The sequence below is a fragment of the Euphorbia lathyris genome, chromosome 8, assembly GCF_963576675.1.
Source record: "Euphorbia lathyris chromosome 8, ddEupLath1.1, whole genome shotgun sequence".
Lineage (NCBI taxonomy): Eukaryota > Viridiplantae > Streptophyta > Magnoliopsida > Malpighiales > Euphorbiaceae > Euphorbia > Euphorbia lathyris.
This window is the reverse complement of record NC_088917.1, coordinates 4642418-4666541: the sequence shown is the minus strand read 5'-3', so window position 1 is coordinate 4666541 and position 24124 is coordinate 4642418. Positions and strand designations below refer to the sequence as shown.

At 36.5% G+C, this 24124-nt stretch overlaps 1 protein-coding gene across 3 annotated transcripts; it reads right to left on the bottom strand.

The window, feature by feature from the left end:
* Window positions 1–6888: 6888 nt before the first annotated feature.
* LOC136204232 (pentatricopeptide repeat-containing protein At5g10690) lies at window positions 6889–19904 on the bottom strand. Of its 3 annotated transcripts, XM_065995442.1 has the most exons (13): window positions 19619–19904; window positions 19358–19540; window positions 19139–19271; window positions 18288–18385; window positions 17987–18148; window positions 17812–17880; window positions 16415–16550; window positions 14469–14701; window positions 13585–13662; window positions 12115–12183; window positions 10961–11137; window positions 8152–8423; window positions 7080–7205 (listed from the first exon to the last, which is right to left on the bottom strand). In XM_065995442.1, exons 1-12 carry the CDS (start codon window positions 19799–19801, stop codon window positions 8166–8168), a joined length of 1779 nt encoding a protein of 592 aa, XP_065851514.1. In that variant the 5' UTR covers window positions 19802–19904; the 3' UTR covers window positions 7080–7205; window positions 8152–8165. The 3 variants fall into 3 exon arrangements, with proteins under 3 accessions (XP_065851515.1, XP_065851514.1, XP_065851513.1); XM_065995443.1 differs by lacking the exon at window positions 8152–8423 and having other exon boundaries at window positions 6889–7205; XM_065995441.1 differs by lacking the exon at window positions 7080–7205 and having other exon boundaries at window positions 8067–8423.
* Window positions 19905–24124: the final 4220 nt, after the last annotated feature.

The window sequence follows — 24124 nt, the reverse complement described above, 5'->3', positions numbered from 1 at the left end:
TTTTTATAAAAGCAGCCAATCCCTGCTGTTTGGAAAAAAAAACCCGTAAACAAACGGGTCCTTAGTTTCAATATATAGGGGCGTAGAAAGGGGGCTGGGCTGACTTTGTTTTTTTGCTCCTCATGAGAGCCGTCCCTTCCAAGTAAGGGTTTTGGGTTCTTGATTTTCTTCGACTAGGTTTTCCGGCAATCGACCTTGTCAATGGCAGGAGAGGACGATCATCACAGTACGGAAGAGGAGGGATTCGAATTCCAGACAATTACGAACTATGCTTGGTTGGTTCTCTTATCACCGATAGGGCATATAATTTCAATATTTTCAAGAATCGAATGGCTTCAATCTGGCGCCCTGGGAAAGGTATGACAATATCAGATCTTGGAGGGAAACTTATTCTTTTTAGATTCTATCACCCCCATGACTTCCACTAGGTGATCGAAGGGAGTCCGTGGACGTTTGATAATCACTTACTTGCACTCCAATCAATCGGACCTGGATTGGATCCAAGTAATGTACCGTTGCACAATGTTAATTTCTGGATACAAGTACACGGTCTAAAATCTAACTTTCATACGGAAGCTGTTGGACAGATGCTGGGGAACTTTATTGGCTCATTCATCTCAATGGACAGTAGAAGGAAGGGCTTGACGGAATCAAATTATTTACGAATTCGGGTCTGTGTAGACATCAGGAAACCACTGAAAAGGGGGAAGAAAGTGAGGAAAATTGGAGGGGATTGGATGTCGGGAGCCTTTAGATACGAGAAATTGCCTATCTTCTGTTTTATATGTGGCCTAATTGGACACATTGATCGACATTGCGTTAAATTCTTTGAACAACCCAGGGAGGAGGTGGTTAGGAATTGGGATGCAAATTTAAGGGCCCCGAATAGAAGAAATAATTCGATAGGAGGGGAGCGATGGCTTAGAGGAGAGGAGGAGGATGCTGATATCTGGGCTGCTAAACAGAATAATATGAATGCAGGGCCGTCGAACCTAATTCTTCTTATGCAGAACCTAGGAGTGGCTGGGGGAGGAGGAATTGACAAAGTACAACAGGAGGAGGAAGAGGGGTCGGAGGGTATAGAGGTTGAGCCGGAAATAAAGAAACAACGCAGAGAGAATGAGGAAGCAAGGAGTGCGGAAGAAGTTCAGGGATTGATACATGAAGGGGTGTGTGCAATGATCTGTGACTCTTCAACAAAGGATAAAAGGAAGGCTCACGAGGATTCTCAGTTAGGTTCAGCAGCATCAGGGAAAAAAAATGGAATTCCGGCAGGCCCAAGAAATGGGGTCTGCCCATCATCATGAAAATATTGAGCTGGAACTGCCGTGGACTGGGAAGCGCCAGGGCAGTTCCTGTTTTGTGTGAACTTGTACGAGTTCATGCTCCGGACATTGTCTTCCTTTTTGAAACATTGGTCAACAAGACTCGTGTGGATTTCCTAAAAAGTAAGTTACATTTCGATAGCTGTTTTAATGTAGATTGTATTGGTAATAGCGGAGGATTATGTGTGTTTTGGAGAGTTGCTCAGACTTGCTCATTACTGTCGTATTCAAATAATCACATTGACGTAGAGGTGTCAGATTAGAATCAGGGGAATTGGAGAATTACGGGCTTCTATGGGCTTCCGGAGAGATCGAGACGTAGGGAATCGTGGGAGTTAATTTGCTCAATTGCAAATGCTTCGACTCTTCCTTGGACGATTGTGGGGGATTTCAATGACCTTCTGTCACCCAATGATAAACAGGGTCTCCATGACCACCCAAACTGGTGCTTCAGAGGGTTCAGAGAGACTATTAATGACTGCGGTTTACTTGAGTTGCCGATGGTGGGGTATCAGTTTACATGGATCAGGCACAAAGGAAAGGAGAACGAGGTCCAAGAAAAGCTAGACAGGGCTTTTTCCAATTCTAATTGGCTTCAGTTGTTCCCTCACGCAGTTACAGTAAATACCATGGCCCCTTTATCAGACCATAGCCCGATTCTGATTAAAACTGACCAAGAACCTATTATCCGGTCCTCTAGAAGATTTGCATTTGAAAACAAGTGGTTAAGGGAAGAAGCACTAAAGGGTAAAGTGGAGGATGGCTGGAATGAGTCACGATCATTGCCTTTCCTGGATAGGCTATTAAAGATTGCAGACTCTCTAATGGTTTGGGGTAAGGAGCTGATCAAGAAGGAAAGAGACGAAATTAAGGCTTGTTCTGCGCGGCTGGAGCAGTTACGGTCAGCAAACACAGAGAGGGAAGTTAAGGAGTTTGAAAGGGTCAGGAAGAAACTTATCGATGGATTATTGAAAGCAGAGGACCACTGGAGGCAAAGGGCTAAAATTCAATGGTTAAAGGAGGGGGACTCAAACACAAAGCTTTTTCATGCGGTGGCTAATGGGCGGAGGAGAAGAAATAAAATCAGTAAGCTCCAATGTGATGACGGTTCATGGGCCACTAATACAGATGATCTCTATAACACGGCGAAGGACTACTTCTCCAAACTGTTTGCTGCTGACACAAATGTAGTAGACGGGGTTGTGGATTTAATTAAACCAAAAGTTACTGATGATGATAATGCTGCTCTATTAGCGCCGTTCACACTTGAGGAATTTCGAGTGGCCTTGTTTGATATGCACCCGGACAAAGCTCCCGGGCCTGATGGGTTTGGTCCTAGTTTCTTTCAACGGTTTTGGCCTCTGATGGGGAAGGAAATATTACGAGCAGGTCAGCTGTGGTTGGAAAACGGCAAATTCCCTGATGGTACCAATGATTCAATTATTGCGTTAATACCCAAATGTGAATAGCCTGTGACAATGAGAGACCTCAGACTGATCGCTCTCTGTAATGTCATCTACAAAATAATTTCGAAGGTATTGGCCAATCGGTTGAAGATCATACTGCCAAAACTAGTTTCGGAGAATCAATCAGCATTCATTAAAGGGAGGTCTATACATGATAATGTGCTTATTGCCTTCGAAGTAATTCATAGTATGAGGAAATATGCGAATCGTAAGAAAGGTGAAGTGGCGCTAAAGATAGACATCAGTAAGGCCTACGACAGAGTTAACTGGGTCTATTTGGAAGCTATCTTGAGGAAATCTGGATTCGCGGAGACTTGGGTCAAATACATAATGTTGTGTGTCACCTCTGTGAGATACTCAATTAAGGTAAATGAGTCTTTAATTGGTCCGTTCTCACCCCAGCGGGGTCTAAAGCAGGGGGACCCCCTCTCTCCGTATTTGTTCCTTCTGTGTGTAGAGGGTTTGTCCGCTCTAATCAGTGAGGCGGAGGCTAGGGGGCGTCTGTATGGGGCTAGAGTGAGCAGAAGAGCACCATCGGTATCACATCTACTATTCACAGATGATGCTTTTCTGTTTTTTTGGGCAAGTATTGAGGAATGTAGAGAAATGAAGAGGATTCTAAATGTCTATGAACAGGCTTCAGGCCAAGCAGTCAATTTCTCTAAGTCCGGAATCTTGTGTAGTAAGAACATTGATAACATGCTTGTGAACGGGATTTCCAACATTCTGGGGGTGTTTCATCCAATCAATATTGGTCGGTATTTGGGACTTCCGTCTTTGGTTGGGAGAAAGAAGAAAGCTATATTCGCCCAGTTGAAGGATAGGCTATGGCAAAAATTACAGTCTTGGAGAGCAAAACCACTTTCAAAAGCCGGTAGAGCGGTGTTAATCAAAGCCGTTGGGCAGGCTTTGCCTATTTACTTCATGAGCGTCTTTATGTTACCGATCTCAACGGCGGAGGAACTTCAGAGGATGCTCAACTCCTTTTGGTGGGGTAATAAGAGAGACGGGGCAAGAGGTATCAATTGGTTAGCGTGGGACAAATTATGTGTTCATAGGGATGGAGGGGGTTTTGGTTTTAGAGATTTCACGGCTTTTAATTTAGCAATGTTGGGAAAACAAGGGTGGCATTTACAGTCAGCTCCTGAATCGCTTGTCAGCAAGATTTTTAAAGCAAAATATTATCCGGAGGGAGATTTTTTGAGTGCAAAATTGGGTCATTCACCCAGTTATATATGGCGTAGCATTTGGGGTTCTTAGTTATTGTTAAATAAAGGTGGTAGATGGAAAATTGGCGATGGAACATCAATTAATGTCTGGAAAGATCCTTGGATTCGTGATTCACATGTACAAAAAATAACAACGCCGATGATCGAAGGGCTGGAGGATCTAAGAGTCTGTGATTTGTTCATTCCGAACACAGTTGAATGGGATGTTGAAATGCTCCAGGAAATCTTTTCAGAATCTGATATTGCTGCCATCCTCAGGCTGTCGGCAGGCAATGGGGGAGGTAAAGATCAACTCATCTGGAATGGAACTAAGAACGGGTGCTACTCGGTCAAAAGTGCATATCGCCTGGCGATTGAAGTTCTTACTGATAATGTTGTTCTGAGGGAGGAGGGGGACTGGGGAGTAGTTTGGGAGGCAGAAATTCCGTATAAAGTAAGATACTTCTGTTGGCGGTTAATTAGAAACTGTGTTCCCACTCAGTTCCGGCTTAGACAAAGGGGGGTGGAAATGGAGTCGAGCTGTGTTATGTGTAATACTGAGATGGAGGATATCTGGCACCTATTTGTGCTTTGCCCTAAGGTGAGTGAAGTTTGGCTTGAGGCGGGATTATTACCTCAGCTTTCAAGGATTGGGGATAATGCGCTCAATTTTGCGGATCTCTTCTTTAAGATGTGTAGAGGAGGTGATAAGAGCCAAATTGAGCTGTTTAGGACTATCCTTTGGAGCTGGTGGAGCTCCCGGAACGAGAAATTCTGGCGACAGAAATTCAAACTCCCTAGGATGATCGTGCAGGACAGTAAGAGGGTGATTGAGGATTGGAAATTAACAAGAAATCGTAGAAGTGAAGGGAGAGAGATCGGTACCTCGTCGGCGTGCGAAAAGAGATGGCACCGGCCTTCGTCTAGTTCAATTTCGTGCTGCTCAGACGCTAGCTTCTTCTCGGTGCTGGGGATTACGGGCTGTGGAGCGGTAATCCGGAACTCTGAAGGTGAATTTCTCCACGCCAGAATTGCAAGAGCTGAGAGGATTATGGAAACCAGAGAAGGGGAAGCATGGGGCCTTTTATGTGCTGTGAATTGGGCCAGTGAGATGGGGTTCAACAACGTTATTTTTGAGTCGGACTCGCTTGAATCTGTCAACGCCATCCGCTCTAGGAGCGAGGATCTTTCGGAATTTGGAGACATTATATCACATTGCCGGTCTGCCTTAAATCTGAACAGTGGTTTTTCTATCCGCTACATCAGAAGACAAGCTAATAGCTTTGCCCATGCTCTGGCTCGGGCGGCTAATCTTTATGCTAGTCATACATACTTTGATGTTTTTCCGTCTTTTATTTCTGATTCTGTATTGAATTTTTGCCAGTCCTTGGCTCATTAATGAAATTTATCTTCAAAAAAAAAGAAAGGGGGCTGGGCTACTCGGGTCGTCGAAACTACCATGACCCCAGGTAGTTTCGGCCCCTGTCTAAAAAAAAATTATCCGTGTGCTGAATTAGCCCCCCAAAATGACCTATTAGGTGTTAGATTTGTCCAAAATTCAAAATTTCAATATTTTGGACCTTTTAGGTACTTCCTAAATTCAAATTTCTAATTTTTTTTTGAGTATGTTACGCCTCTCTAAATCCAAATTTCTAACTTTTTTTTGTTCTGTTAAGCCTCTATAAATCTAAATTTCTAATTTTTTTTTACCTGTTAGGCCTCCCTAAATCCAAATTTCTATTTTTTTTGTATGTTAGATTTCCTTAAATCCAAATTATTAATTTTTTTTTTGGCCTATTAGGCCCTCTGAAATCAATTTTTTTACTTTTTTACTTATTCAGCCCTCCCTAAATCCAATTTTATTTTACATGTTAGGACTATTAAATGAAATCTAGCTTAATTTTGAGAAATTGTACATTAATACTTAAAAATTGGTTTTTAACTATTCAAATTATAACACGCATATATACCAAAACAAAATGGAGCAACTTCGATTCAAAAAAAAAAAAAAAAATTGGAAACACACGTGTAAAATCGGCCCCCCAACCGAATAATCCTGTATTCATCACTATATATATATATGTACATATATATCTCCCTTTAGGATTCGGAGATAGAAATTCTCTAATAAGTGGAGGAGCTGGAATAAGAAATGTAATTCCCATCCCATCTCATTTACATTTCTAATCAAACCAATCCAGTCCAAAGTTTCCATTAAATAAGAATCAAATTGATCTTATTAGAAACGTTAAAAGCAAATTTGTCAAATTTAACTCTTATAATTATAATAATATATTACAACATAAAAGATATTTGTGCTTGATAGATTGCATCGTGTAAATCGTGTTATTATATCAAAAAAATTAAAAACCCATTATCAAGTTAGATAACAGGAAAATCAATTTAAATGTACCATTCATTTCTGAACTTTCATGATTGTTTCAAAATGATCATTTAACTTGAAATTTTTTGCTTCAATAAAATCACTCCGATAAAATAAAAAACACACCAGAAATATAGCGTGACTTCCACATCCGCACTAGTCTATTTTCACCGTTGAACGAAACGACATGTAGCTATCACCTAGCTGACACACGTCGTTTCAGTTAGATAGGTGGCAGCTACATGTCATATAGATGGTAGTCATGTGTCGTTTCGATCATTGAGCAAAATTGATTACTGTTGATGTGGCAGCCACATCACTTTTCCAGTGAATTTTTGCTCTTGAAGTCGCCGGAGTCACTTTATTGAGACAAATCGAAGTTAAGTCACTGATTTGAGACAACCAGAAAGTTTAATACGATGCATTTAACCCCAAGGAAAATCACATAAACAAAACCATAAAAGTATGACCAAATTCTAATTCAGAATGATATCAATTTTAATCCAACTTTAAACAAACATTATCTACTTTATCAGAAAACACTTGAAATATCAAGATCCTTGCATTGTTTTCTGCAAGAACTCTTTTCTTGGCCAGAGAACTTAAATGCAGGTGCAGCAAGTTTAAACAACTGTTCAGCTGCAAAAACTCCAACAACTATAGAACTTGAGGTGTAACTTGCGTTGTCTGAATTGCTATGCTTAACAACTACTACCATTTTGTACTTCTTTTCCAACATTAGATCAACCACGTGACTAATGGAAGTTGCTGTCGTAACCCGAGGCGGCGGACTTCTCATCATCGTCGTAAGTGGTGCGTTCAACTGCACATAATCGTTCAAGAAATCGTATTAGGGGATGTTTGGTTGCTACTTTCCATGCTCATGTTTGTCTTTTTCACTTATTTGTTTGGTTAGGAAGCTCATGTTTGCCTTTTACACCTGAAAGTAGCTTTTTATAAAAGCAGAGAATTCCTACTTTTTGGAAAAGCAGCTTTTTCCAATACCAAACAGCAAACATGAGCTCGGTGGAATAGTAGTATATAACTTTAAAAAACATTATATACTACAAATTGATGTTTTACAAGAAAAAGGTAAAAAATTTAAAAACTTAAACTGGGATGGGGATTCCCCGTGGGATGGGAATGGTAACCAAATTTTCTCCATTTGTAATTCGTAGATGGGGATGGAGAATCCCCTACAGACCAGTGGTCGAGGATGGATGGTTTCGCCGATTTATAGATCGGTACAGTTAGTATTTGTTTTTGCAAACACAATCCTATAATTACAAAATTTTGCATTTTTTTACTTTACCAAATTTGACCGATAACGACCTCAAAATGGAAATTGTCAAGAATTAAAATTGTTTAATATCTTATTTCCTGTGGAAACCATATTTTTAATTTTTCAAAATCATCATTTCTAGAGTTTTCTCTCTCTAAACATTAACTTTCTCACATAAAAAAACACCACCTAAATGACCTCAAACCTAAAAAGTTTGAAGAATTAAAATTGCTTAAAATATCATTTAACTCTTGAAAATTTTCATTTCGATGTTATTATTGGCCAAACTTTAACAAAGTAAAAATATCCATCTGCAAATCGACGAAACCACCGAGCAATTAGAAATTCACAACCCGTTGTTAAGTTAGCTAATAGGAAAATCACAAAAACAAAACCATCAAATATGACCAAATTCTCGTTCTCAATAATATCAATTTTAATCCAACTTTAAACATACATTATCTACATTTCTCAGAAAATACTTCACCTATCAAGATCTTTTCATTGTGTTCTGGAAGAACTCTTTTCTTGGCCAGACAACTTAAATGAAGGTGAAGCAAGTTTAAACTGTTGAGCTGCAAAAACTCCAACAAACATACAACTTGAGGTGTAACTTGTGTTGTCTGAATTGCTATGCTTAACAACTACTACCATTTTGTACTTCTTTTCCAACATTAGATCAACCACATGACTAATGGATGTTGCCGTTGTAACCCGAGGCGGCGGACTTCTCATCATTGTTGTAAGTGGAGCGTTCAACTGCACAGGATTGTTCAAGAAATCGTGTTAGTTTCAATATGAATTAGGGATGTCAAAACAATCACAAGATTAATAATGATATAAATGTAACAAAAATGATAATCGTATCAAATGGATCATGTTAATCGAGTTTTCTGTGTAAATCGTGCTTATGTTATATGGAAACTGAAATGATATTTGTAAAAGATAACGTGCAAATAACAAAAATATATGGATATAACAATATATTTCTAAAATTATAAGAATGAATGTTTAATTTATATATATATATGTTGCGAAAAGAATTACATAAAAGTCACATAATAGAAGAAAAAAACAGATTTTCATTTTCATTTTGAAAGCTTTTAGAAGACTATCTAGTAAAATAATAGGGATTTACTGAACATGTGATTAAAAACACACATCTTGGAGACACAATAAGATGCCATTAGAATGGAGAAAAAGTATCCTAATCCCTTTGTATAAGAACAAAGGTGATGTCCAAGATTGTGCCAACTATCGAGGAATCAAATTAATGAGTCACACTATGAAACTTTGGGAGCGAGTAACAAAGGCTAAGGAGCACAGTGAAAATCTCGGAAAACCAGTTTGGCTTTATGCCGGGAAGATCAACTATGGAAGCCATCCATCTAATGAGACAATTAATGGAGCACTATCGAAACAAGAAGAAAGATTTGCATATGGTTTTCATTGACTTGGAGAAGGCATATGATAAGGTACCAAGGGAAGTACTTTGGTGGGCCTTAATAAGGAAAGGCATTTCGCGGAAATATATTGACATCATAAAGGACATGTATGAGGGAGCATGCACGAGTGTACGTACCAGTGTTGGGAAGACTGAAGAGTTCCCTATTACGATTGGAGTGCATGAAGGTTCTGCACTAAGCCCATTTCTTATTGCCATCGTTATGGATGAAATAACGAGTTCACTTCAAGATGATATACCATGGTGCATGTTGTTTGCAGATGATATTGTGTTGGTTGATGAGACGAAAGAAGGTGTGGAGAGGAAGTTGGAACTATGGAGACAAACTTTAGAATCTAGAGGCTTTAAGTTGAGCCGAAGTAAGACAGAATATTTGGAGTGTAAGTTTAGCAACGATAGGAGTAGGGAGGCAGGGACAATCACCCTAAATGGGAGAGTTGTTCAGGCCTCGGAGTGCTTCCGGTATTTAGGATCTATTATCCAAACGGATGGAGAAGTAGATGGGGATGTTGCTCATAGGATTAAATCTGGTTGGGCGAAGTGGAAAAGTGCTACGGGTTTCCTTTGTGACCCTGGCATGCCTAATAGATTGAAGGGAAAATTCTACCGCACGGCAATCAGACTAGCATTGTTATATGGTACGGAGTGTTGGGCAGTGAAACAGTGTCACATTCATAAGATGTCGGTGGCGGAGATGCGTATGTTGAGATGGATGTATGGTCGTACGAGAAAGGATATGGTAAGTAATGAAATAATTAGGACAAAAGTAGGGGTTACATCTATTGAGAATAAAATGAGGGAAAACCGACTAAGGTGGTTTGGCCATGTAAGACGAAGAGCGTTTGATGCGCCGGTTAGGAGGATTGAAGAGTGGCAAAGAGATGTAGTGGTGAGGGATAGGGGTAGACCTAAGCAAACTTGGAGGAGGGTGGTCGAGAATGATATGAGTTTATTAGGGATTGAGGAGAATATGGTAGTGGATAGGACAGAGTGGAGGGAGAGAATTTGTGTCGTTGACACGACTTGATTGCACAGTTTCATATGATGGTTCATGTTAGCCGATCCCGAATCATTTCGGGACTAAGGCTTTGTTGTTGTTGTTGTTGTTGTACTGAAACGTAACCCGAAATGTTTTGTACGAGTTTCCAAGAGTTCCAATTTCGAAAATGGTTCGAAAACGGATATGGAAACATGGAACTCTTTAAAATGAAAGTTTTCATGCAATATATAGAGGGTAAATTACACCTATGGCCTTACTTTCTTTATGTTCCTTACCTTCAAAGACGGACGTAAAAGTCACTCAACTTTATACTTTACCAACATAAAAATCCGTTATAAAAGTAAACGGTCTCAAAATGACGACCTCAAAATAGAAAACCCTAAGAATTAAAATTGTTTAGAACTACATTTCTCACGAATCACCGCGTTCGATTTTCCAAATCATAATTTTTGGAGCTTTATCTCTCTAAACATCCATTTTTTCTCTCATAACCAAACAACACGTCAACGACTTCAAAACCAAAAAGTTCAAGAATTAAAGTTTCTTAGAACATCATTTGCACCAAAATGAAATGAATGGTTACCTACTATTGAAGTGATCAAAAGTTAAGAGATTGTTATGTTAGTAAATGACAAAGTTCGTGACTTTATATCCGGTTTTGAAGTAAGGGGCCATAAAGAAAGTAAGACCTAAGTTGTCGTAGGTGTAATTTTACCCCATATGTAAATGATTAGTTCAGACATATTGGAATCCAGTTATTGTCACAAACTTTGTCATCCAGTTTATAGGGGCTTTATGAGACTTGTTTAGTAGTAGTAATGTCATAAGTACCTCAGTGCAGTCTTCACGGTGCAACAGCCCGATGCAGCTGCCCCAGTCGTCGATAATTGGCACCACTTCGTCCCTGAAGAAGCGCATGATCACTTTCTTCAATTTCACAGTACCATGAAGTGGCTGAGCTTCTTTTAATGGCGTCATTATGCTCTCAATTGGATCAACCGGCGATACCTAAACACACAAGTTAGGCCGAAGTTAAAAGAATGGTGATTGAGAACACTCAAAGGCACCCATCAACAGGATGCCAATGATTTGTATATTCTACATGATTATTGTTATGAAACCAATTGAACTAGAAGCTTTAGTTGATATTAACATCTGGCACACCCGCACGCGAATGCCAATTAGGCTTCAAGCGTGAATAACACAAGTCCATCTTGCCATGTTGAAATTAAATCAATAAATGGGGTTATCAAGATTCGAACCCTTGATTACTTGTCATACCATGTCATGAAACCGATTGAACTACAAGCTTAAGCTGTTAGTTCAAATGATTCCATGATATGACATGGTTTGACCAAGTGATCAAGGGTTTGATTCTTGGTAATCCCATTTGTTGATTTAATTTCAACACGTGGTAAGATGATCATGTGTTGTTCATGCTTCAAGCCCAGTTGACTTTCACGTGCGGTAGTGTTAGATATTAATATGAATTAGACCTTTAACTATCAGCTTAAACTTTTAGTTCAGTTGGTTCCATGACAATTATATATGATAAAATGACATAAAAATGATAAGTTAAAAGAATAGTGATAGAGAACACTCAAAGGCACCAATTAAGAGGGTGCCAAAACGGGTTATCGTGTTATGTGATCTTTTTATTCTACATGATTATATATGATATAAATGACACAAAAATGATAATCGTATTAAAGGATTGTTTCTATAAATTGTGTTGTCGGGTCAGATATTCACAGCCCAGCCCACGATTCATGTTTCCACCAAGCAACAATACAATTGAATCAATCAGCTCATCAAGAGAGCCAATTCCACATCCATAATTTTGAGACTTCTCAAGCAGAAAGTACCACCGACAACGGAACAGCAAAGATAAAGGAATTCAGTTACATTCTAGGTCCATTTTTACAAGTTAGCAATGGTGTTATGTACTATAACTAAAAGAATGTGAGCAAGACAAATTTTGGTACCTGAGGAAGCAGGTAAGGACTGAATGTGGATTTTGTAAATCCTAATAAGGCCTCTATGCGCAAAGCAACCTGCATGAGAAATAAAACACAAAGATAGAGAATGATGAATATATGTTTAATAGGCTAGAATCTATATATATTGCTTCCAGAATTCACAATAAAAAGGCCAAGTCATTGATTGACCGTTTGGTTCTCCCTTTTGTTGTTTTACTCTAAATATTAGATCCAAAGTGTTCAGTTAGAATTGAGAAACAACTACTTATAGCTATTTTGAAAGGAAAATTAACTAATACCTAGCAGCAACAAGCAACAATAACAGTTGAACCAAACAGATCCTAAACCTCTGAAAACAAGAACAAAATAGAAATGCATAATCCATATAATTATTGATACCAAATGGGGGTACTTTTGCAGTGTGAAGTTAATGCATAGTTGTTAGAGGCGCAAGGTGCACGCCTGAGGAACACAACGCACAGAAAATATATATATATATATATACTCTATAAGTTGAAGCATAAACCAAAAACACACTTCTGACCATACAAGACAAAACCACGTAAAAACATAATACTAAATATCAAAAACACCAAGTTAAGTTCACACTTCATAGAGACATTAACATATATTTAATGTGTTAACCTAAGTAACTAACTAATTAATGCTACTAAACTAATAACCATTCACACTGTGTTGTTTCTTATGTTTCTGTGCCGCAGTTTCTGTTTGAGTGGAGACTATTGTTTACATGACTTCTTAATCCCTTTCTAACCTTTCTATATTTATGTCTCTTGATATTCTTATTTAGATCAGGGTTAAGAATAAGTTTATTTAAAGGCCTAATACATCCCCAGCCCCCCAAGTTGTCCAAAAACTACAACCGGCCCCTGAAGTTCAAAATGTTACAACTAACCCTCTCTAACTTGCTTATTTGGAACAAATAACCTCTCAAATAAGCCCTAACCCAAAAAAAAACATTCAACATAATATTAAATTAGAAATAAAAGATGTCCAAAATATCAGTTGCTACATCTAACTAATCTATTGATCCATTAATAAAAGGGCAAAAAAACTCTCAAAATCACAAATATTAACCTATTTGAGGGCTTATTTGGTCCAAATAAGCAAGTTGAGGGGGTTAGTTGTAACATTTTGAACTTCAGAGATCAGTTGCAGTTTTTGGACAACTTAATGGGACAGGGGATAGATTAGGCCTTATTTAAATTAGATTAGTGGTTGAGATTAATCAACCATTTGTTTTACACAAAACGGTAAAAAAAAAAAAGAACTTAGTGAAAACAGTACATGTTACTGAGGCGTGCCTCAGATGCCCCTTTAACAACTATGAGTCAATGGATATGCATGTGCATGAACAGTCCAGCAAATCTTAAAGTAAAAAATAAAATATACTGCACATATTTTGTTTATTTTCCTTCCGTATGAAGTAATGAAACATTGAATGACAATACGTACCATTCCTCCTCTACTTGTCCAAGAAATGCCTTTCCATTTTAGGATAATACGAGTTAGATTTTCTATAGCCGCATGAACCTAACAAAAAGAATACATATAAGAAAAACATTTCACCACTCAAGGTTAGTACCTTGACATTATCCAATCAAAGAACAGAAGTAGAATTTTTGAAATTGGAAGCAAGAATGAAAAATTTTCTCAAGTAGAGGGAAAAAAGAAAAGGAAAATATGAAGGGATAAGGTGCAAAAATGACTCAACCTTGACAATTAAGAACAATTTTACTCTTACTTAATTTCAGTATCAATCAGTTCATAATTTATCATTACTTATTAGAATTATAATTATTTTTTTCATTATTATTATTATCACTATTATTAGAACCATTATTAATTTTATCAAATTTTTATTTTAATTATTGCTATTTTTAAAGGATTATATTATTATTTCAGTTTCAGTAGAATTCAGTTCAGTTCAGTTTTTTTCAGTAATAAAGAATAGTGCCTTAACGTCTAAAAAGGTGCAATTTTACCCCTAATGTTGGCAGCAAAGTGCAAATATACCCCCTAACGTTGACAAGTTGGGTCAATTTGAGAAATAATTCATCAAACTGTCTTTTGAGTCATTAGTCTTGTCATCTATACTTCACATATGCGTCCTTTTTATCACTCATTAGTAACAAATCACAAACATATAAATAGACATGAAAAAAAGTTAAAATACAATAGCTGTATTTTATAATGATGTCTAAAATTGACCCAACTTGTCAACATTAAGGTAAAACTGCACCATTTTAGATGTTAGGGGTAAAATTGTTCCTGATTGCCAACATTAGCAGTATTTTTGCACCTTATCCCAAATATGAACAAAACAAATATTTTTCTACCTGACCACCATTTAAAGCAGCCTCCATGAGAAGATGGTCAGCTTCCTCCTGGACTGCAGAAGAGATAGAGCCGGCTGTATCTGTCCATAAGCGTCTCTGCAGATTTTTTACCATTTTGTAATCTCCTTGAATAGCAAAAGCACGCATCATGGATAGATAGAGATGAGGCTTTGGTCGAAGGTCGGCATTCATGCCTGCCTGCTTTACTATTTCTCCAAAAACACAAAGTGCACCTAATTTGTAAAAGATTATTGAAAGAATAAATGTGTGATCTCTTAATGTCACAAGCTAAATGAACAAAGGAAGCCAGAATATATCTGCATCAAAGCAGAATATTTAAATGCGTTATAAACTATGAAAACGAAGAGAAATCCATGGGATACCGCATAGATTAAGAGCCAATATGAATATATTAAACTCAAGATCATTACAGATATATATACAAGATTCTCCCTAAATTACTCCTATAATTAAGCAAACATGGTGACTACTAGCAGCCATTTAGCTCTCATAGCAGCCTTACCTATACCATGCTTAAATTTATTACATTGACTTATTGGGTAAGTCTCCCCTCAAGCTGAAGCACGGATTTTAATCATGCTCAGGTTGCTATACATAAAAAATAACATAATCTTAAAGACAATACACTCAAGATACTTTAAAATATAAAATATCATCCGGGAGACACAACCTAGGAGAGACGACAACGGAACATCGAGCTTTGTCAGAAACATAGAAGCAAAACTCAACTGAAGCAACACACAAGAGGCTGCCAGCAACTTCAATGCACAAAAGGAGATTCACCAGAAAACTAACCGGACAGACAGGTCGGAAATAGAGAGGCGATGGCGGTGGAAGAAGAACTGAGACTTGGATCCCTAAGTCCAAACAGTCTGCTCACGGGGCAGATATTCATACTCAAAGAAACAACCCAAAAATACAAACCCAGTAACCCATAAATTCTGCTCACAAAGCAGAAAACAAAGTTTGAATCTTATTTTATATATATATATATATATATATATATATATATATACAAGGTTCTCCCTAAATTACTCCTATAAGCAAACATAGAGACCCTACTAGCAGCCATTACGTGTATTCCTGTGTGTATTATGATAGGGAATATGATAATAGGCATAAAGGGAAATATAGAGGGTAATATGGGAAATAGGGAACATGTGATTTGGAGGGTTGTGGAAGTTAGTTACAGGAGAGAGAGATCTTTTGGGAGTTTATATAGAGGGCTAGGGTTAGAAGGAAGGGGGAATTGAATATTTGAGTAATTTCTGTTTGGCTGCCATGAGCAGAGGCTCTGCCATTTGGTAGAGAGGGGGATTGAGTTCATCTCAATTCATTTATCTTGTATTTCCATTGATTTCTGTTTGTTATCCATATTTCTATATTCCATCTATCTAATATAATTCCTGAGGTTTGCGTATTTCTTTCAGTGATACCAGTCTGTGAGAGTGGGAGTTGATTGGATTCCTATTATATTACATGGGTTGATTGGTTTCCTATTATATTACATGGTATCAGAGCCTTGTTTTGGCTTCTGTTAGCCTTGTATATATGTGTATTGCTCTTAAGTAAAATATATCCATGTAGTCTCTTACTCTACATGGTATCCCATGTATTCCAGTGTATTACATAGTTTTTTACAAAATGCAACGTCTCTATTTAGACAACTTATTTATGAGTGCATCTCCACATTGACTCATAATTTTTTCTGCAAAAGTAACATTCGACTTATGAAAGCATTAAGTAGCGACTCAGCAACCATACACCAATATTACGATCAACAGGGTTACCTGAATTTATTTATTTTTTTAAGTTTCTAAAGATTTTGAAGTCTTCAACAGATTGTAATTTCACTTCAATGCAACCCAAAACCTAAAATGTTTAATATTGCAGAATCCAGAAATAAAAATTAGCATGTAGCATACCTTTGATTGAACTGCAGTTCAGCAATGCATCAACGATTACAGTGAAACCAGTTCGATCAATATATAAGTTTTGTCGTAATTTCATTTCCAACACAATCTCCTGAACTCTACGAGAATCTCTGATGTTCCCAAATCCCTACATGAAAGAATTCAAAAAAGAAAAGCATGCAAAGGTCTTACTCAAATTTTGGTTTTATAACAGAAAGTCTATATGTGTTTTTTTTTTCATTGCACATATAGGATGCTAATACATCAGTGTGATGAGATCATTGTTATCGGAATCTTATGATTCGCAATTCCATCGTACGATTTGATTCAGCTCTATTTCGAGCCGGATCTATAAGGTGAATCTAAATTTATAACAGAATCTTATCATTCGCGATTCGAATCATAAATCATATGATTCAATTTGATTCAGCTCTATTCCGAGCCGGATCTATAGGTTGAATCTAAGTTATTAGAGAATTGGATGTGAATCATTGGAATCGGTGGTGAATCAGCCGAATAGATCGAGTCGGCTGATTCCATCAATTCAGGAAATATACTAAAAAAATCGTGATAATAACTACTGCCGCAAATTCCAAATTGTAGTTTGGGAAAACTAGAAGTGTCTAATGAAGGAAGCAAATAAATTAATCGAAAAGAACCAATCAGAAACTTAAAAAATAAGAAATAAAATTAATGATAATTAATCCTTAACAAATCAAAACACATTAACATATATGACTTTCCAATTTCAAATCAATGTGAAAGTCCAATCTCATCCCATCCCATTCAGAAACCATCTTTGGCACTTTGTTTTAATTATCTTCGTTACCGTTCATCAAAAACTTCAACAACACTAACTACTAACTCACTCTCCTCTAGTCCGATTGTTATTTATCAAGTTATCAACTCAAACTGGTTCCATTCTATCATTATCAAGTTGACAACAAGGCAAGAAAACCGAGTCAGAAATTCAAACTCTCCATGTCCACTAAGTTATTAAACTGAGTCCAATTTGTGAATTAGTTTTATTAGGATTGCATTTGCATTAGATTTGAATTTTAAGTACTTGGTTGATAGGATTTCTTTTTTGACATTAAAATTGCATTTCTAGACTAATATTTGATAATATTTTAAGTTGAACATGGTAAATATTTTATTTTTTTAATATTATGAATTTGAACTGAATCTTACGGTTGGATTCGATTCACGGGTCTTGATTCACGATTCACAAAATGAGGATTTCGATTCACGAGTCGCATCTCGATTTGACAACTATGTACGAGATGTCTATACAATTTAAGTTAAATGTTTTCTCACTCTCTTGGAACACTGCTTTCTCTTCTATACTTCAAACTCCCAACCAGTCTACCCATTAAACAGTACAAAAATGTATAGATTTTTAAACTAACCTTAAGCAATGTAGTGTAGGTGACAATATCTGGATAAAGATTGTCTTCCTTTGTCGTTCGTGCTTTATCCTATAAAAGATCGGAGATTTCAAAATTAAGCCAGTTTCTTATATAGCATCCTAATAGGTCATATATAGAGGCTCTAAACTAGCCTTTCGAAATGCATGCATGAGACCTTCATTTCCTCGAAGAAATGCATAGCAACATCCAACATTTCACTCTTAACACAAGCGTGAATTAGAGTATTATATGTGAGCCTATCCGGTGTCAACCCTAAATGTAACATCTCATCCTGCACAGCCAAAGCAGCTTGAGGACACCCGGCATTTATATATCCCTGAAAATCAATAGAGGAAAAAGACACTTAAATCTCGCAAAGACAGAGTTCAACCTGAATAGTTTTTAAAATCAATAAAGAAACAAGAGTATACCACATCTTATGAATTCTCTTAAACAAGTTTGGACCAGTATAATACCTTCATTAGTAAGTTGTATATCAAAACTGGAGCACTGCCTCCTTCACGAAGCAAGTAACCGTAACGAGCAAGAAGACCATTGGCACGACGTAAATCTCCTGCACTACAACAGCAAAAGGAAGAGAATAAAAATTAAGATCCAAGATTTCAATGGTATCACATTTAAATATTTTAATCATTATTGTCAAATCGAGATTCCACTCGTGAATCGAAATCCTCATTTTGTGAACAGTGACTCGTGAATTGAACCGAATCGAAAGATTTGGTTTAAATCCATAATATTACAAAAAATAAAATATTTATCATGTTGAACTTAAAATATTATCAAATATTAGTCTAGAAATGCATTTTAATGTCAAAAAAGAAATCATATCAACCAAGTACGTAGAATTCAAATCTAATGCAAATGAAATCCTAATAAAACTAATTCACAAATCGGACTCTGTTTACTAACTTAGTGGAGATGGAGAATTTGAGTTTCTGACTCGGTTTTTTTGCCTTGTTATCAACTTGATAATGATGGAATGGAACTAGTTTGAGTTGTTAACTAGGAGTGAGTTTAGTAGTTAGCGTTGTTGAAGTTGTTGATGAACGGTGATAAGCATCCGGCTCGAAATAGAGCTGAATTGAATAGTAGGATTCGAATCACGAATCCTAAACTTTGTTATAATTTAGATTCGCTCTATAGATTCAGCTTGAAATAGAGATGAATAGAAACATACGATTCACAGTAAGATTCTAATAACAGTGTCATTAATGATTATCCTGGTCTAAGACAAAGCTGATATAATTCAATCTTTTCATAGAGAATAATAAAATGCATATAAAAATTCTATATTTAGTTTGCAAACCTGTTTCAATTATAGCATTCAACAAACCAATGATAAGTGGGGCGGACAATTTTGTATTCCCCACAGCAGAACCTTGTTCCAGGGACTCAAGCATCTGAAAAGCTTCATCGATTTTCCGAGCCTTACCCAAACCCTTTCACACGAAAAAATTAATTTCTAAGAACATAAAATCTCAACCAACACACAGAATTAATCGTTTGATTAAAGATAATAAACTACCTTGAGCAGCGTACCATACGTAATCCCATCAACACCACAACTTTCCGGCTTAGACATTTCATCAAACACCTGAAATGCAGAATCAATATCGCCGCAATGAACACAAGCCTCCACCACCGCATTCATTACAATGGTGTTCAGCTTCCCATACCGTTTCTTAGCAACCTCAATTTCCTCAAAAATCTAGGAGAAGAAGCGAACGCACAATCAGAGATTCAGAAATATATCAAGTAAAGCTAAGGAGATGCGAAATTGAGGTACCTGTTGGAGTTGTCGTCGACGGGTGAGGTGGACAATGCGGGAGGTGAGTTGTTTGAGATGGGAATGTTTGCGAGGGGGGGATTTAAGCAGACGCCGCCGCACCGGAGCTGAAGAAGAGAAGAAAATAGTGAAAGAGGGAAAAGGTTTGGAAGTGAAAGCGGAGAGAGATTGAATTTGATGCATTGATTGGAGTGGAAGAGTTATCCATCGGCCATGGAATTGGAAAAGGAAGTGATCAGAGAGGGAGAGAAGAAGGGGAAGATAACGTTGGAGAGGAAGAATCTGAGTTAAAAGACAAAAGAGAGAAGATTCGAAGGAGATGATTGGCGGGCATAGAAGTGTTGCTTGGTTTGCTGGTCACAGAAAGGTTCGGTTACCGAACCGATTGAATTCGTTTTTCAGTTTGGTTTTTTGACATTTCGATTCGGCGTCGGTTCTATTTTTTATGTATTTCGGTATTCTGTTCGGTTTGATAAAAAAATATAAAAAAAACGAACCGCACCGAATTATATATATTTTATATTATTTTGTATATATAAACATATTTGAATTTACAAGTTTAATTTTTTTGTTTATTTTTGTTGAGATAATAAGCTAATATAAATATATTTTGAAAATATTTTAAATTTTTTATTATTGAGATAAATTTAATGATGAAATATAGTGATTTTTAAATTAGGTTTGTTCGGTTTAAAACCGAACCGTACCGAATATTTCAGTTCGGTTATATTTCGGTTTTATATGTTATTCGGTTCGGTGTCGGTGTGAATTATTTTGGTAATTTCGGTATTCGGTTAGGTTTTGAACTGATGCATACCCTAGTCACTAGACCTATTTATACATTGTGGCGGACCGGGCCTAATCGGATTTTACCCTTGCAATTCGATTCAGTCTATATTATATCTAGGGGAAAGTACGAAAAAAATGCTTGTGGTTTGCCCATTTTGCAAACAGAGGCATGTGGTTTAAAAGTTTACAAATAAAGGTCCGTGATATATTTTATTTACAAAACAAAGTATTACAATTACACAGTTAAGTTCTGATTACAATCAAAGACATTTTTATCTTAAAAAAATTATTCTTACATATCAGCATAACACAACCCCCGAAAAAAACAACTTTCTAAATCGAAAAAATCAATAATATGTTGAAATTTTACGTTTTTTACTAAACTGACAGTTTATTAACTAAATTGATGTTTAAGTTCATTTTACAGTTGCAATTTGATATTGGTATCTGTATTTTGTCAATATATATAAATGTAACTGAAAAAAATAAAAAAAATGCTCTTATTATCATCGATTACTTAAAAATTTAATTTTAAATACTTTGTTTTGTAAAAGAAAACATACCACATACCTTAATTTGCAAACTTTTAAGCCACGGACCTCTATTCGTAAACAAGGCAAACCACGAGTATTTTTTTCGTACTTTGCCCTTATATCTATATCGAGCTCGGACCGACTAAAATAAGAGAAGTGATTCTCAAACCTAGTCCAGCTAGTTCGTTGAAGTCCCAAAAAAATTCATGTAATTTCACTTTTTTTTTTTTTTGTCAATTTGGTACCTAAAAAAATTATCCAGACATGACTGTGATTTTCGTTTACGACCAAGGGATAACTGAGGTTTTTTGCTTTATTAAAAACAATGATCTCAAAATTAAAATGAGTTTTGACGATGTAAAAATTGAAAAATTCAAAGATTTATTATATTATAAATAACTTTAATTCTTCTGACTTTTAATTTTGAAGTTATTTAGGTTAGACATGTTTAAAAGTTTGCATGCTTGCACAGTCTGTCCAAGCCCACTCTTTATGGGTTGAGCTTAGACATGTATATTTTAGGGTGTTGTTAAACCCAGCCCCAAATTCCCACCCCTAGCCCCGTGAAAGGACGAAAATACCCTTTCATGGGTTTTGGGGAGGAAAAAGCTATTTTTTTTGCTCTCCCGACACGCGGGCGTGTGCCTATCACGCCTCACCTTGTGGTCGGACGTGATAGCCCCACGCCTCACCGTGTGGTCGGGCGCGATCGCTACACGCCCGACCACACGGTGAGACGTGGGGCTATCACGTCCGACCACAAGGTGAGGCGTGATAGGCACACGCCCGCGTGTCGGGAGAGCAAAAAAAATAGCTAGTCCGCTATTGAATTAAATCCGTAAATACCTGTTACGTAAAAAAAATTAGTCCGCTGTTGAATTAAACCCGTAAAAAAATTAGTCCGCTATTGAATTTAACCCGTAAATACCTGAATTAACAAAATAAAAATTTAACTAAAATTAACAAAATAAAGATTTAGTTAAACTAAATTAAACAAAATAAAATTTACAACAACTAAAATTTACAACATAAAAATTTAGTTAAACTAAATTAAACAAACTAAAAATTACAAAAAATTAATTAAATTAATTAAAACCCCTCGGGCGTATGAACATCACGCCCGAACCATAGGTCGGGCGTGATAGCCTCACGCCCGAACCACAGGTCGGGCGTGATATTCATAAACGGAACCGTAGGTCGGACGTGATGTTCATACGCCCGACTACGATTCCGGCGTTTTTAAAAAATCACCCACATATTCAATTTTTAAGCTTAAATCAAAAAACAAAAACGATAAATCTTATTATTTTCACTTTCCCTTTACGGTTGTTGTTACACTCCATGTTTTGGTTCACAAATTAGTCCGAATTTGATCAAAGAGTGTGTAGGGTATTTGAGAGGTTTTGTGTTTTTTCAAATTTTGGGTAAAGGGTAGTTTGGTCTTTTCATGGGGCTAGGGGTGGGAATTCATGTCTGGGTTTAGTAATCCACATATTTTATGGGGCTTTTTACATAAATATCATAATGGGTCAAATACATGAATATCATAATTAAATATAAAATTACAACTAAATCATATCATCAAACTTAATTCTTAATATGTCATTATTTTCTATATATTATGATTTTACATCATAGTTTAAAAATTCTAGAGTCTAATTCATAAATCATAAATCCTAGAAAATATATTCTAAAGTTTTAATTTATAAATTCCAATCTTTAAAATATATTAAAAGTATTGATTTTATTAGTTTGACATAATTTAAAATTATGACTTGACATAATTGTAAATAATTGTTAAAATATGAATTTCTGTGTAATTTTTCCTATCATAATTGACTACAAAATTACAACTAAATCATATCATCAAACCTAATTCTCAATGTATCATTTTTTTTTCTATATATATCAAATAACATATATTTTTACACCTAATTTAAGAAGTTTAAACCTCAATTTATAAATTCCAAACTATTGACAATATATTCTAGACCCTTAATTTATAAACTTTAATCTTTAAAAATAATGATTTCATTAATTTGACATAAATCAAAATTATGACTTGATATAATTGTAAATAGTTTTTCAAAAGTAAATTTTTATGTAAATTTTTCTACTTTATATTTGGTCTGGTCTGACCCAGACCCGTTCAAGCCCGCATTTAAAATGGGTTAGGCTGGAATTTGCCTAAAAATCTCAAACCCGACCCGCCCTTATATTATATATTATGTTTTTATCATTATTATTTTGTTGAGAAAGTAATTAATATTTGATATATTAAAATTTGTCAAAGAGTATAACTCAATAAAATATAATGTGATTCGGAATATCTCAAGGCCCAAACAGGCTCCAAAGGCCCAAGAAGAAAGGCCCAAGAAGCCATCCCAGCTCCCTATAAATACCCCCAACAGGGAGAAGGAAAAGGGCATTCTCTCACACTCACAACTAAATCGGGTAACCCCTAAGCTCTTCGAATATTTCCTTTAGTAGTCTTCTCGAACGTCTAAATGTCTTGATCGTCGGAGTGTTCACAGGGACCGCTCCCCGCATAGAGACGAGAACCAGGAACCGCGAGGATCCTCGAAGGCAGCTTGAATCACTGTAGGACATTCCCTAATTATTTGGTGCGGTGATCGTGGACTACAAGTGATTTTCGAAGTGTTCAGCAAGATGCAGATGCCAACTGAGCTCACACCGGCCGGAGTGCCAAACGCCGCAGCTACTAGTTCCATGACCAGCGAAGCGCGTCCTGTTGGGGTTTTATGTCCTATAGTCAATTGTTGCAGGATACAAACTTATTGTAAATGAATTGTTCTTTATATCATTTGTTTTAATGAGATATATGTTTTATAACTATATAAAGGCAATCCCTTTTAAGCACTAAATAAAGTCTAATAAAAGGAAATCCGTAAGTTTGTTTAAAGTGATTATAAAGTGTTCATACAAGCATGAAGTGAGACAAAACTTTATAATAAACTAATAAACTTAAAACCACCCCAAGTCAAGTGATATATTTAGGATTGATATATCACAGTTGAGACTTGTATGTAACAATGTCTTCTGTCCGACAGAAAGCTGATCTCACAAGCTCCACATATATAGATATCTGGACAGTTACATAGATCCGGTGAAACGTTGTTCATTAGAATTGGGGATCCGACTTGAGATAGCAGGATGGGTAGAT

What these genes read in the sequence shown, in the direction of transcription:
- LOC136204232 (XM_065995443.1), bottom strand. Translation starts at nt 19,801, where the DNA reads ATGCATCAAATTCAATCTCTCTCCGCTTTCACTTCCAAACCTTTTCCC. An exon ending in ATTTCTTCGAGGAAATGAAG is followed by an intron (nt 17,881 to 17,986) that starts GTCTCATGCATG and finishes GATCTTTTATAG; the next exon opens with GATAAAGCACGAACGACAAA. An exon ending in CCTACACTACATTGCTTAAG is followed by an intron (nt 16,551 to 17,811) that starts GTTAGTTTAAAA and finishes TCTTTCATGTAG; the next exon opens with GGATTTGGGAACATCAGAGA.